The sequence below is a fragment of the Sinocyclocheilus rhinocerous genome, unplaced genomic scaffold, assembly GCF_001515625.1.
Source record: "Sinocyclocheilus rhinocerous isolate Xijiao unplaced genomic scaffold, SAMN03320098_v1.1 scaffold2219, whole genome shotgun sequence".
NCBI lineage: Eukaryota > Metazoa > Chordata > Actinopteri > Cypriniformes > Cyprinidae > Sinocyclocheilus > Sinocyclocheilus rhinocerous.
In genome coordinates this window covers 89,023-101,957 of record NW_015644357.1, presented here as the reverse complement: position 1 = coordinate 101,957, position 12,935 = coordinate 89,023, and the positions used below count along the sequence as shown (strand labels likewise).

At 34.0% G+C, this 12,935-nt stretch overlaps 1 protein-coding gene across 2 annotated transcripts; it reads left to right on the top strand.

Annotated features, from left to right (window-relative positions):
* Positions 1 to 859: 859 nt before the first annotated feature.
* LOC107758204 (cyclin-dependent kinase inhibitor 1-like) lies at positions 860 to 10,141 on the top strand. Of its 2 annotated transcripts, none has more exons than XM_016575886.1 (3): positions 860 to 1,242; positions 9,143 to 9,579; positions 9,737 to 10,141. In XM_016575886.1, exons 2-3 carry the CDS (start codon positions 9,147 to 9,149, stop codon positions 9,793 to 9,795), a joined length of 492 nt encoding a protein of 163 aa, XP_016431372.1. In that variant the 5' UTR covers positions 860 to 1,242; positions 9,143 to 9,146; the 3' UTR covers positions 9,796 to 10,141. The 2 variants fall into 2 exon arrangements, with proteins under 2 accessions (XP_016431372.1, XP_016431373.1); XM_016575887.1 differs by having other exon boundaries at positions 864 to 955.
* The last annotated feature ends 2,794 nt before the right edge of the window (positions 10,142 to 12,935 follow it).

The window sequence follows — 12,935 nt, the reverse complement described above, 5'->3', positions numbered from 1 at the left end:
AGGGGCGAGGTTGTGGTTAGAACGCTTGGTTGAGTGCATCAGACGAGACGATGAAGAAGTTCATCAAAGCCGGAACTAATCGAGCCGTTTATGCCAGGATGGGGAGAAAGGTATTTTAATAATGTAAATTATGTGAAAAATAATGCGTTTTTCGAACCACCAAGCATGAGAGCATGTTCTAGTACACCCCCAAAACAAAATCAAGACTTTGTAAAAGAGCATAATAGGACCCCTTTAAATGAAATTATAGTTGGAACTTAACGTTAACAAAGGTGATAAAGAAAAGAAAAAAAATCTCACTTTAACTGAATTCACTCTACATAAGTGTAGGAAAAATCAACCACTGTTGGAAAAGTTTTTTCAACATCAATTCATCAATTCCGTTTTTTCAACAGAATTGGCTGATACAAACTTAAAGTTCTGACTTTTTATCTCACAATTCTGAGGGGAAAAAATCAGAATTGCGAGTTTACATGACGCAAAAGTCAAGAAAAAAGTCAGAATTGAGATAAATAATCGCAATTACCTTTTTAATTTTTTTATTCAGTGGCGGAAACGGGCTTCCATACTAGAAAACAATAAGCGACTAGGAATAGAAAAGCTGTCAGATTTGTGATCTAATAAAATAAACATTACAGGTTTACAACTTAAATTGCACCACGCCTGTTCTTGTTTTCTCTGTATGCATGTTTCCTAAACAAAAGCGTTAAAATTCTTTATTTCTCCCATCATTCCTTCAACATCGTGCGCTGGAGAAAATCAAATGCAGCGTGTGGCTCCTCCCTGTCACGTTGCACTTCAACGTGACTGGAGTTCTTGGGCGCGCGCCCGAGCTGATCGTGACAAGAGCAAAACTAATGTGTCACGCGCGGGGGTTCTGGGGGATTTTACCTACTTTCCACCATATGTCTATGCTTTCTACAGAAACCTAGCTGCGGCGTTAAGACGCAAAAAGGTACGCTAATTTTACGCGTATTGCGTTTTTAGCAGTAGTGAGATGAAAAAAATCATTGTAATTTGACATGTTACAATTTAAATATTGAGTGGAGTAGTGCTTTGCGGGTCACGTGACTATGGGCCATCAAAACAAACAACGTTACTGCAGATGAGTTTATTATTACTTCGCCGCTCGTGTTGTGTTTGCAGCTCAGGTCGTTTCGCTTCTGTTATTGATTGGAAAGTGCATTAGTAACGTTAGTGGATTTAATCTCCCTCATCTAGAGCTCTGCTTTCACTCGAATGGTGAGTTTAATATTTGTCGGTTGTTTTTGACATAACATTAGACAATTTCTGCATGACTATACTCTTCACTGCAAAAGTACTATGGTTCTATCTATCTATCTAGCTATCAAGAAGCTATCTATCTAGCTATCTAGCCTATCTCACTGTTAGACTGTGTCTGACTGTCTTGTCAATATTAGAGAGATGATTTGAATTGAGATGCTTGTCTTCTGTTTTATAAAGGTAATTGGCAGTGAGTAACAGAACAGGAGGTGTCAGTCATTCCTCATGTTTTCTAACCGATATAAACGTTTGACATTTGTCAGAGATTCAGCCTCGGAAATCTTCTTTAACGATTTAGCACAATGACAAGAAACATACTGTGTTATAATTATTTTCAAATGTAGAAGAGAACACACAATGTGTTTTATTTGTTTTAATCTGCCTTAAGGTATTGTAAATGATAGACCTTATAATGTAAAAGTGCAGGATAGGGACCGTCTGCAAAGTGCAAAACCAAGAGCAAAAAGCACAATTATTCCATATAATACTGAAATGTGTCTTGTGAAATGTATAAAAAATAAATCTCAGATCTAAGGGGCTTGTCTTATTACTGGTTCATAAAAGAACATTTAGATGTTGGTTTTATTCACCGAACTATAGCACAACAAAAGTTATTGAAATGGAACAATTGAGAAAAAGCTTGCAAAGCATTACAAAGATTACAAAGTTTACCGCCCCCTAGAGGAAGACACTGCACTTGTTTTGACCAAGTTTGACATTCAGAAGTTTAAATAAATTAATTTAGAATGCACAGAGTTTGATATGTAAACTTCAAGGGGTGTGTCTTGTTACTTGTTCAAAGAACAATATTTACAGCCGTCTTTTACTATCATATGTAAATCAGGATGCACACTATTGAATTAAAGTTGAATCTGTTAACACAGGGGTTTTCAAACTGGGGTCCGCGGACCCTTGGGGGTCCCTGACGCAAAGCCAGGGTGTCCACAAAATAATTTGCTATACCGTATTTTCCGGACTGCAACTCGCGTTTTTTATCTTCTGAAACGTGCTATAATTTTTATTCCAACGTGACTTATTTAATGCATTAATGTCAAATAAGCAAAGCGTAAACACTTAAAAGCGGGCACTTCAAGGTTTATATAGCTAAATATATTTCTCATGTCTGTTTGACAAGTAGAGAGTATCGCAGAGTTTTTCTTAATTTTAGGAAGTGGTTCACATAGACCAAGATGGCAAGCGCATTTTGTTTGTTTTCTTTATTTTACAAAAGCACAACGTTTCAACTGTCATTTTGAAGTTACACAAATAAAAATAGACCGTTTTGAATGATGTCTTGCTCTTATCTGACGGATATCTCATTTTTCCGCTGATATAAGGAATCCAAAGTGTTTGCGCTGGCGCCTCCCGCACGCACAAAACAAATCAGTTCTAGCATTGCAACTTGTTGACATCAGTGATGTCACATCACAGCCTCATCATCAGCAAACTAAATGAGACAACTAAACCTACAAAAGGTATTTGGTGACTCAATTTAACTTGTCTGTTGTACAATATGTAGGTTTTGCCGGTCAGCGTGAGCATGCCGTGGTGTTTTTCCAAACACTTTTTTGCATATGTGAAGGATGCTTTTAGTTTGTTATGGACATAGCCATAGGCGCCAATTTATGTTTCTGCCGGTGGGTGCAAAAAACGAGCATTTAATTTTTTTTATAAAACACATTTTCACCGTTTACACAAGTAAATGATAACCAGGCTAAGTTATCATACACATAACATATTTAAACATTCTCATTAGTCAGATTTATTATACTGGGTGTTAGTTTTTTCTAGAGTAGGCTATACTCGATGGGATACTGTATATAATGGAGAGCAAGTCCGCTGTAAGCCGAGAGATTCGTGCTGGCGCCCTCTCGTATTACAATAATGCACTCTCGACATTTGCAATTAAAAACTGCCTCAAATGAACCATAAATATGAGAATAAAGTTGTAAAAGCGGCAATCCATTTCTTATTGGTTACAATGAACGAAGACTGTCTTGTGTTTTTCACAAGCACCCACGGGATCGGCGCCTACATTTAAAATAAATGTTGTTTGTAATGATCGGCACTATAATTAAATTTTTGATATACATATATTCATTTATTTTTGTTCTGTTATGAATGCCACAAAATTTTAATGATTTGGAGTGAGGCGAAGTAAAATTCATGTTAGGGTTTATAATGTTTTTTCCCTAACATTTGTTTTATTTAGACCTATTCAGTATTTAAATTACTTTTGAAAGAAATAGTAAAATGCGACTTACATACCGATGCAACTTACGTTTTTTGTTTTGTTTTTTCCCCCCTGACCTGGTGCAACTTTCCGGAAAATATGGTAAATTTAAAGGGGTCATATGATGAGTCCCTTATTTGTCCTGAGCAGTTAAACTGTCCATTATTCTTCAGAAAAACTCTCCAGGTAACATGGAAAACATGGGTTTCTTCTGAAGCTTCTGACATAATTCAGCTATATTTTGTCTTGTGGAATGTGGACTATATGTAAACATCTTTGATGCAAAATATCTTACTCAGGACAGTACTAAAAAAATAACATGCATTTTGTGTGATCCCTCTTACAAAACACTAAAGTGTTTTTAAAGAAACAAAACGGACCCTTTGAAAATGAGCTCGAAATTTTAATTTTTAACTAACTGATGAATTGGTTGGTGACGTCACAGACACTACGTCCATGTTTTTATACAGTCTATGGTGCGTTCACACCGGCAGCAGGAGCAGCGCGTGAGCAGCAGTGAAGCGGCGGGGGTTTCGGCGCTGCGCTGCTGACGCTCAATTAAAGTGACAGCACACTTTTGATGGACAAAATAAACATGATTTCACACAAAGCGTTCTAAAAATGCACAGAATAAGCATGTCTAGTGTGTTTTAACACGAATTGGAGTATGTCAGGAGAGAAAATGAAGAATCAAAAATATGTATAGAAGATTTACCCATTTTAACTTTTAATTGCCATAAGCAAATTAAGCATTCTGTGTAGAATTCAAATAGCTCTGATACATTTTGTGGTCTGCGCCGATTCGCGCATGTGATCCGCTCCGTGCTATCATGTCTCTGGACTGGAGCAGAGTGTAGCTATAGACACAATAAATGCACATGAAACATACTGACATCTTCAACATCCGGCCTAATAAAAATATTATGAACGATTAGCGTGTTCACCTTGGTTAGAAACACACCACAAAATAAACATGATTTCACACAAAACGTGCTAAAAATGCACAGAATAAGCATGTCTAGTGTGTTTTAACACGAATTGGAGTTTTTAATTTTTTTTATGTTTTTAATTTTGAATTGCCATAAGCAAATTATAACTTAAAACATTTTATCAAACTCACAACGAACAATTCATCTTGCTCAGGATCTTAAGTTACAATGGAGTATATACATAAGAAATTCATTATTCATTAATTATTGAAAGCTTCTGTAAATATTGTATTCTGTAAATATTGCACACTTACTCACTACCATTGACTTGACAAACTTACTCCTTTTATCTATTTTCAGTTCCACAGTTACAGAAACGTGGCTATAGACACAATAAATGCACATGAAACATACTGACATCTTCAACATTCGGCCTAATAAAAATATTATGAACGCTCAGCGTGTTCACCTTGGTTAGAAACACACTTTTTCAATTTTTAAATGAATCTCTATGAACAAATAATGACTTAAACATAATATTCTCACTTAACAATTAGCTAAAATAGAATGAATAATTATATTGCTCCAGGTCTTCAGTTACAAAAACGGACAACAAGGCACAAATTACAAAAAAGGACACAAGACGAACACAGACACAAAACAATCATATAAATCATATTGACAGCAGTAATTGACTGGCTAGAAACGCATAGCCTACTTTTTTTTTATTCAGCTCTACCTACAGGTGCATCTCAATAAATTAGAATGTCGACATTTCACTAAAAATGTTTTTTTTATTGGTTTTATTTTATTGGTTTTTGTTAAATGTGAGCCAAAATCATCACAATTAAAAGAACCAAAGACTTAAACTACTTCAGTCTGTGTGCATTGAATTTATTTAATACACGAGTTTCACAATTTGAGTTGAATTACTGAAATAAATGAACTTTTCCACGACATTCTAATTTATTGAGATGCACCTGTACATTTTGGCATTCTTACTTAGCCTAACGATTAGTTAGAATCCAACGAATAATTCACATTTCTCATCAGTTACAAAAACTGAGCTTAATCACAAGTAATTTACATAAAGTATATTGACAGCTTCTATAAGAAATGGACATGGAGATTATGGACACGCACTGAGCTATAACTTGGTTAATAGTGCATATCTGGGTAAGCTCCTATGGGTAAAAGTATGTATTATTTAAAAAAAACAAAAAAAAACAGTATAAACAGCACTTTCTATATTTGAGCATGACTGAAACGACATGATAGGAGCTGTTTTTGTTGTTTAACATTTACATGCGAATCCCCGTGTTAACAAACTTTCAAGACTTCAAAACATTCAAGTTTATAACTGACCAACCTCTAAAAACAAATTTATAGTTGTCTTTGTAAAGAAATATGTAGCTTTGGAGCCGCTGCTGTGACGTTGTACAAACGCTTCCAGTGTGAATACTCTGGCGAATCTGCAGCTGCAGTGACGATGTAGTTACGCTCACGTGCCGCTCACGCTTGCAGTGGGAAACCGCCGTCACTCACAGATTTCTCTTTTCAGTGGTAACGATATGGTGTGATTGTACAAAATGCAACATTAATTAAATAAAATTAAAAAAAATATATTTTTTTTTGTTAAATTGAGATTTGTACATCATCTGAAAGCTGAATAAATAAGCTTTCCATTTATGTATGGTTTGTTAGGAAACCATACATCAAAAATCTGGAATCTGAGGGTGCAAAAAAATCTAAATATTTAAAGTTGTCCAAATTAAGTCCTTAGCAATGCATATTGCTAATCAAAAATTAAGTTTTGATATATTTACAGTAGGAAATTTACAAAAAATATCTTCATGGAACATGATCTTTACTTAATATCCTATTTTGCAATAAAAGAAAAATTTAAAATTTTGACCCATACAATGTATTGTTGGCTATTGCTACAAATATACCCCAGCGAAACAGAACTGTTTTTTAGAGTAATTTGTTTGTGAATCATGCTCAACTGGTTGCACTGTATGTTTTTGATTCACTAAAACGAACCATTCACAAGAGTCAAATGTGTGTGAATTAGGTTACACTGGTTGCGCAGTGTGTTTGATTTCTTAAAAATAACTATTCATAGAATAGGAGTCATTTGTTATTGACTTAAGCTACACTGGTTGTACTGTATGCTTTTGATTCACTAAAAAGAACTGTTCATGAGAGTCAAACGTGTGAATCAGACGACACTGGTTGCGCTGTATATTTTTGATTCACTTAAAAATAATTATTCATAAGATTTGTTTGTGAATCAGGCCGCACTGTTTGGACTGAATGTGTTTGATTCACTAAAAAGAACCGTTCATAAGAATAATTTGCTTCAGAATCAGGCTGCACTGGTTGGACACAGTACTATACAGTCTTTTCATTGCTTTACATTCAATACAGAAGGTAAACTCAGGTACAGTATGATTTCTTTTGCTCTGGTGCTGAAGATTGACCAGTAATACACGAGTTTCACAATTTGAGTTGAATTACTGAAATAAATGAACTTTTCCACGACATTCTAATTTATTGAGATGCACCTGTACATTTTGGCATTCTTACTTAGCCTAACGATTAGTTAGAATCCAACGAATAATTCACATTTCTCATCAGTTACAAAAACTGAGCTTAATCACAAGTAATTTACATAAAGTATATTGACAGCTTCTATAAGAAATGGACATGGAGATTATGGACACGCACTGAGCTATAACTTGGTTAATAGTGCATATCTGGGTAAGCTCCTATGGGTAAAAGTATGTATTATTTAAAAAAAACAAAAAAAAACAGTATAAACAGCACTTTCTATATTTGAGCATGACTGAAACGACATGATAGGAGCTGTTTTTGTTGTTTAACATTTACATGCGAATCCCCGTGTTAACAAACTTTCAAGACTTCAAAACATTCAAGTTAATAACTGACCAACCTCTAAAAACAAATTTATAGTTGTCTTTGTAAAGAAATATGTAGCTTTGGAGCCGCTGCTGTGACGTTGTACAAACGCTTCCAGTGTGAATACTCTGGCGAATCTGCAGCTGCAGTGACGATGTAGTTACGCTCACGTGCCGCTCACGCTTGCAGTGGGAAACCGCCGTCACTCACAGATTTCTCTTTTCAGTGGTAACGATATGGTGTGATTGTACAAAATGCAACATTAATTAAATAAAATAAAAAAAAATAAAAAAAATTTTGTTAAATTGAGATTTGTACATCATCTGAAAGCTGAATAAATAAGCTTTCCATTTATGTATGGTTTGTTAGGAAACCATACATCAAAAATCTGGAATCTGAGGGTGCAAAAAAATCTAAATATTTAAAGTTGTCCAAATTAAGTCCTTAGCAATGCATATTGCTAATCAAAAATTAAGTTTTGATATATTTACAGTAGGAAATTTACAAAAAATATCTTCATGGAACATGATCTTTACTTAATATCCTATTTTGCAATAAAAGAAAAATTTAAAATTTTGACCCATACAATGTATTGTTGGCTATTGCTACAAATATACCCGTGCTACTTATGACTAGTTCTGTGGTCCAGGGACACATATTTTTATTTGTTAAATATGCATTAAAAGTACAATTTATACATACAGCTTTTAATTAAATTTCTGAAAAGATATTTTTGGGGTAAACCGAACAAAAAAAATATTGATCATGACGGGAGACTTCAATAAAAGGATTCTTTAAAAAGAGTAGGTAATGTGGCATAATCTTAGTATTTCTTGAACAAAAATAGCAGTTTGTTTTGTTTTTTAAGCAGTTAATTTTATTTTACCGAATCAAAGACATCAAATAAAGTTATGCAATTTTTGTCTTGGGGAAATAAATAAATTAAAAAGTTTACACTCTTTGTATTCGAGGAGTAAGAAACGTTACATACATGGATGGAAAAAAGCCTTAGTAAAAGTATTCTTTAAAAGAGAAATTAAGTAGTTTGGCAAAATCTTATTTTTTGGACAAAAATAAATATTTTTATTTTTAGGCAGCAGTTTAAAAAAAAAAGAAGTTTATTTTAAAGTTTATTTAATTTTATCTGTCTCCACCATATCAAACCCATCTAGCAAAGTCAGGCAACTTTTGTCTTGATTTGTTTATTTATTTATTTTTTAGAAGTGTTTATAAATTCATGAAATCACGATGTTTGTTGCTAGAAAAGTAAAAAAAATGAATCCAAATGTTAATTTAAAGGTTTAATTAAAGTTTAGGTTCAATTAGCAATAACAACTCAATACCTTAAATTCAAATTTTAAAAAGTATCCTCTTTTCAATTCAGAATGGTGCATCTTTTTTACATTCACAAATCACGCACTTGGCATTTTTGCATCAATACAGAGAGTATATTTCTAAGAATTTTTATTTATCCTGACACAGTGACCCCAAAAAGTAACTGGACAGTTATGTCACACTTACAGTGTCTGAATGTCTATGCATTATGTGTTACTATGTTTATGTTATTATGTTATTTATGTATACACTGCACTTGTGCTTGATCTTCCTGGACAACTGTGTTAACTTAAGGAGAACTGGCTTCATACATCTACTAAAAATCACCAAAATACCAGTTGATTAAAAGACATGATTTTGTTATCTACTGTAGTATTAAAATGTACTCTAATGTGCTCTAATACCAATACTTTTGGGGCATTTCTATTCTTTGTCCCAGGAACATGTCCATGACACCAGTTGCGTGTTATTTTGGGCTGCTGGAAGGGCAGGAGGAGGACATTAAACCTCAGGCAGCAGTGGTTCGGCGGAACCTGTTTGGCCCAGTGGACCACCAGCAGTTACAGCAGGACTTCCAGAGGCTATTCTGCATGAACGTGGAGATCGCCAAACAGCGCTGGAACTTTGACTTTCAGATGGACCAACCAGCCCCCGGTTGCATTGAGTGGGAGGAGCTGCGGTGCCAGGATGTGCCAGTGTTCTACCATAGTTGTGTGTTCAGGCCCGGTATGGCAAAGCAAACGATGGAAGCTTGTCCAGCTATGGCCACAGAGAAATATCTGGAGCTGCGGACCAGAGGAACTCTGAGGGGAACCAAGCCAGAGAAGAGAATGGCTGCATTGCTAGGGGTCAAACGCAGACAAGCAAGCATCACAGGTAAGACAGTAGATATAGTTGTCATATTTAATTCTCAGGATCACGCCGTTATGGCCAGACTAATGTGATTAGGACTTTGTTAAAAAATATTAGTTATAGGCAACTATGTGATATTTTTATATTACAATTCTAAAAAAAAAAATTCTCTCTCTTTCAGACTTTTTCAGAGTGACAAAAAGAAGATTTCCTGATCACAAAGCTTCATCAGGACAGTAAACAGACAATGGACCTTTTTTGTATAAATGTGCATACACTATCTGCACATGTAGCTATTCTAACTGAACAGCAAGGCTTAATCGGATGTATATACTGTACATACACACAGATACATATTATATACACAAATGTGTATGTATATTTTTTTACTAAATGCAGTACCTATTAAAGGAACCTATTTTATTGTTACAACATGGAATCATGAGATTTAAGTGCATGTGAAAAAAAGTCAAATATTCGGATTTCATAGTGCATTTGAATAATTCAAAGCAGTTAATTCCAGTAATTGAATGAGAATTCACTCTTGCAAAATCAACTAATACATTTTAAATTCATGACTAAATGAAAAAAAAAACAATTTTTTTAATGTTTTATTGTTCCATGTTGTTCCATTAAAAAAATGTTAGGAATGCACTATATAAATAGTGTGCTTCTTATTTTTTGTTGTGCACTGAATATACAGTATATATACACAAACAATTACTGTGAACGTTTTCAGAAATGCACTATAAAAAGACTGTTTGGTCATAAACTTTAAACTTCTCAGATTCAAAATGCATTGATCCTTCTTCAGTGCACACAATCTATAAGCTAACCGTGTCATACCATTATTCTGTTCCGCTTTTATTTATTTATTTTCCTGTTTTTATATATTACAAAAAAGTGATGTGACTCTGTTATTATAGAGTTACTAGGAGACATAAGGTATGCTTTGATATCTTTGAAGTTATGTAACAAGATTTTTAATCATGCTTGTAAAAGGATATTGCCCTTAAAATATTATTTGGGTAGTGTCCGACCAAGTTTCTTATGAGTGTGCATGAGGCTCCGTCTTGCATGCCTGGGGGAAAATTGAGTATGTTGACAAGCTACTTTTGTATGTATCTTAAGTTTGAATCGTACTTTTAGTATTAGCATATCAATTGCAAGGACATTTTCACCAATCATTTTGTACAATAATTTTTGGTTTGTGCATGTGAGATATAATATATGATTATGTGCTGAATTAGCCATCAGAATTTGACCTTTTTTGATATTAAAGAGGCAACTGACGCAATTAACCAAAGTAATTGCTCCACAATAAATAGGATGCTTAAAAGTAACTGTCATTTTTTTTTTACCTTGAAGTCTTGGAATCATTCTAATGCTACACTGATTTCTAACAAAGGGATCGTCTTTTGTTTCTTTCACACATTCCCCTTAAACATCTGTTTTGGAGTAGGTTATGCAATTGTGGTGAGCAGGTACAAAATTCTTAAAAGGCTGATTGCTTTAAGGCAACAACAAGCGCACACATATACAGCTACCCACTGTATATATTTAGTGATATTCAGTGAATTCCACTCACAAAGCTGCAGAAATACACAAAACTACATACAGGTGCTTTAAAGCCTTTTGAATAGTTGTTAAATTAAGCCACTAAACCAAACCCATGTGCCGTTAAACTGCAGAATTTGCTTTGAAATTCAGTTTCAGCTTCTTTAAGATATATATGAGAGTTTTTTTTTTCTTGCATTCATCGCAAAGACACATGCTAGACAGTTCATTCAGCGACTTCCTCTTAAAGCAGTCTGTAATCTTTTAAAAATTTATTCATAGAAATAAATTAGTACTCTACCTCATCAAATGACAAGGATCTTCATTTTTTACACACATATAAGAAAACAAATATGCAAAATGTAGCATTTGTTTTTATCATTGATGCACTGTTTTTTTTCTTTTTTTTCTTTTATGAGAAGTACAGCAGAATAGCAAGGAAGTATATTGTGCTTCACGTAAGGTTTACATGATGTTGTGTGTGTACTGTTCTGTTTTTAGAACAACTTTTTAAAAAAACCTATGCCATTCTTTTTTGGGGGAAGTATTTCAAGTGCCTCTTTATATGAGCAATTAAATGATCACCATCCCAGACATCTACATGTCGTCATGATGATCACAATACCCTACAGCTTCTGTTGCAGATTTGTCAACAGTATTCGATTTTTTTGCATGGTATCTTGCGAGTTAGTAGCTATGTGTACTCCTATATCATTGAATGTTACTTGTTAAAACGTACATAATTCAAAATGTGAAGTCAGCTAGTATTAACGTGTTTGCATAGTATGCAAAAATCACCCATAAAATATATGTACAAAGCAATTTATTTGGAAGTGTCTTTATTTGATTATATATGCACATATATTTAGTGCAGAATACAAATTAACACAGCTTTCAGTTTTTTTTAAAACATGTTGGTACTATTTTGACAAGTGATATATTTTTAGAGGTTTATGCAAAACATGCAATGTGCTTTCATTAAGGGTGTACATATGTCCTTACATATAATCACTTCACATTCAGTCTTAATTACCTAAACACAACAGAACTATCTTTCAGTGTTCACATCTGCACCTCGGGTGACCCAAGTTTGAGTCCCTCCCATTGCTTTTTGTCTATACTGTCCTATCAAAATAAAGGTAGCCTAAGTAATATAACTTCAAGTGATCAGTGATTTCAATAGCAATTCAAATTTCAAATTGCCTATTGTGGTGCTGAATCAAACATGTTACAATTAGGGATGTGCCAGGATGGTAGTAGGATGGCCAAGTGAGATACAAATTCCTAGCAGTAATGAGTTTAACATGCAGTGCAATACAATTGTAGAATAACTGAGAAATATAACTTCTGAGAGATCATTTAAGCATACAATCTAGTCAATGCCATCTGTTTGCTAAACAATGTAATGTCTTTAAAATGTTAGAATTTAGGCAAGGCAAGGCAGGTTTATTTATATAGCACATTTCATACACAATGGTAATTCAAAGTGCTTAAGAAATAATAATAAAAAAGAAAACAAGGAATTTAAAAACTTTGATTAAAAAATTGATTTAAGAGGTGAGGTTTAATGAGGTTTAAATGAATTTAAAACAGTTAAGAATAGAAAATGAGTATACATAAAATATAGTGCAATCAGTTCAATCCAGGTATCCATTTGAGTTTAAGTATTTGTTCAGCTGATTAAAGGCTACCTGATTAAAAGGAAGATTTGATATTGGTCTATAGTTGCTCAATATGATGTTATCAAGATTGCTCTTTTTTTCCGAAGGGGTTTAACAACTGCAGTTTTCAGGGAGTTTGGAAAAGTCCCAGAAAGAAGTGAG

Excerpts from the sequence above, each read along its gene's own strand:
- LOC107758204 (XM_016575886.1), top strand. The coding sequence starts at position 9,147 with ATGTCCATGACACCAGTTGCGTGTTATTTTGGGCTGCTGGAAGGGCAG. Across the intron at positions 9,580-9,736 it reads CAGACAAGCAAGCATCACAG|ACTTTTTCAGAGTGACAAAA; the intron begins GTAAGACAGTAG and ends TCTCTCTTTCAG.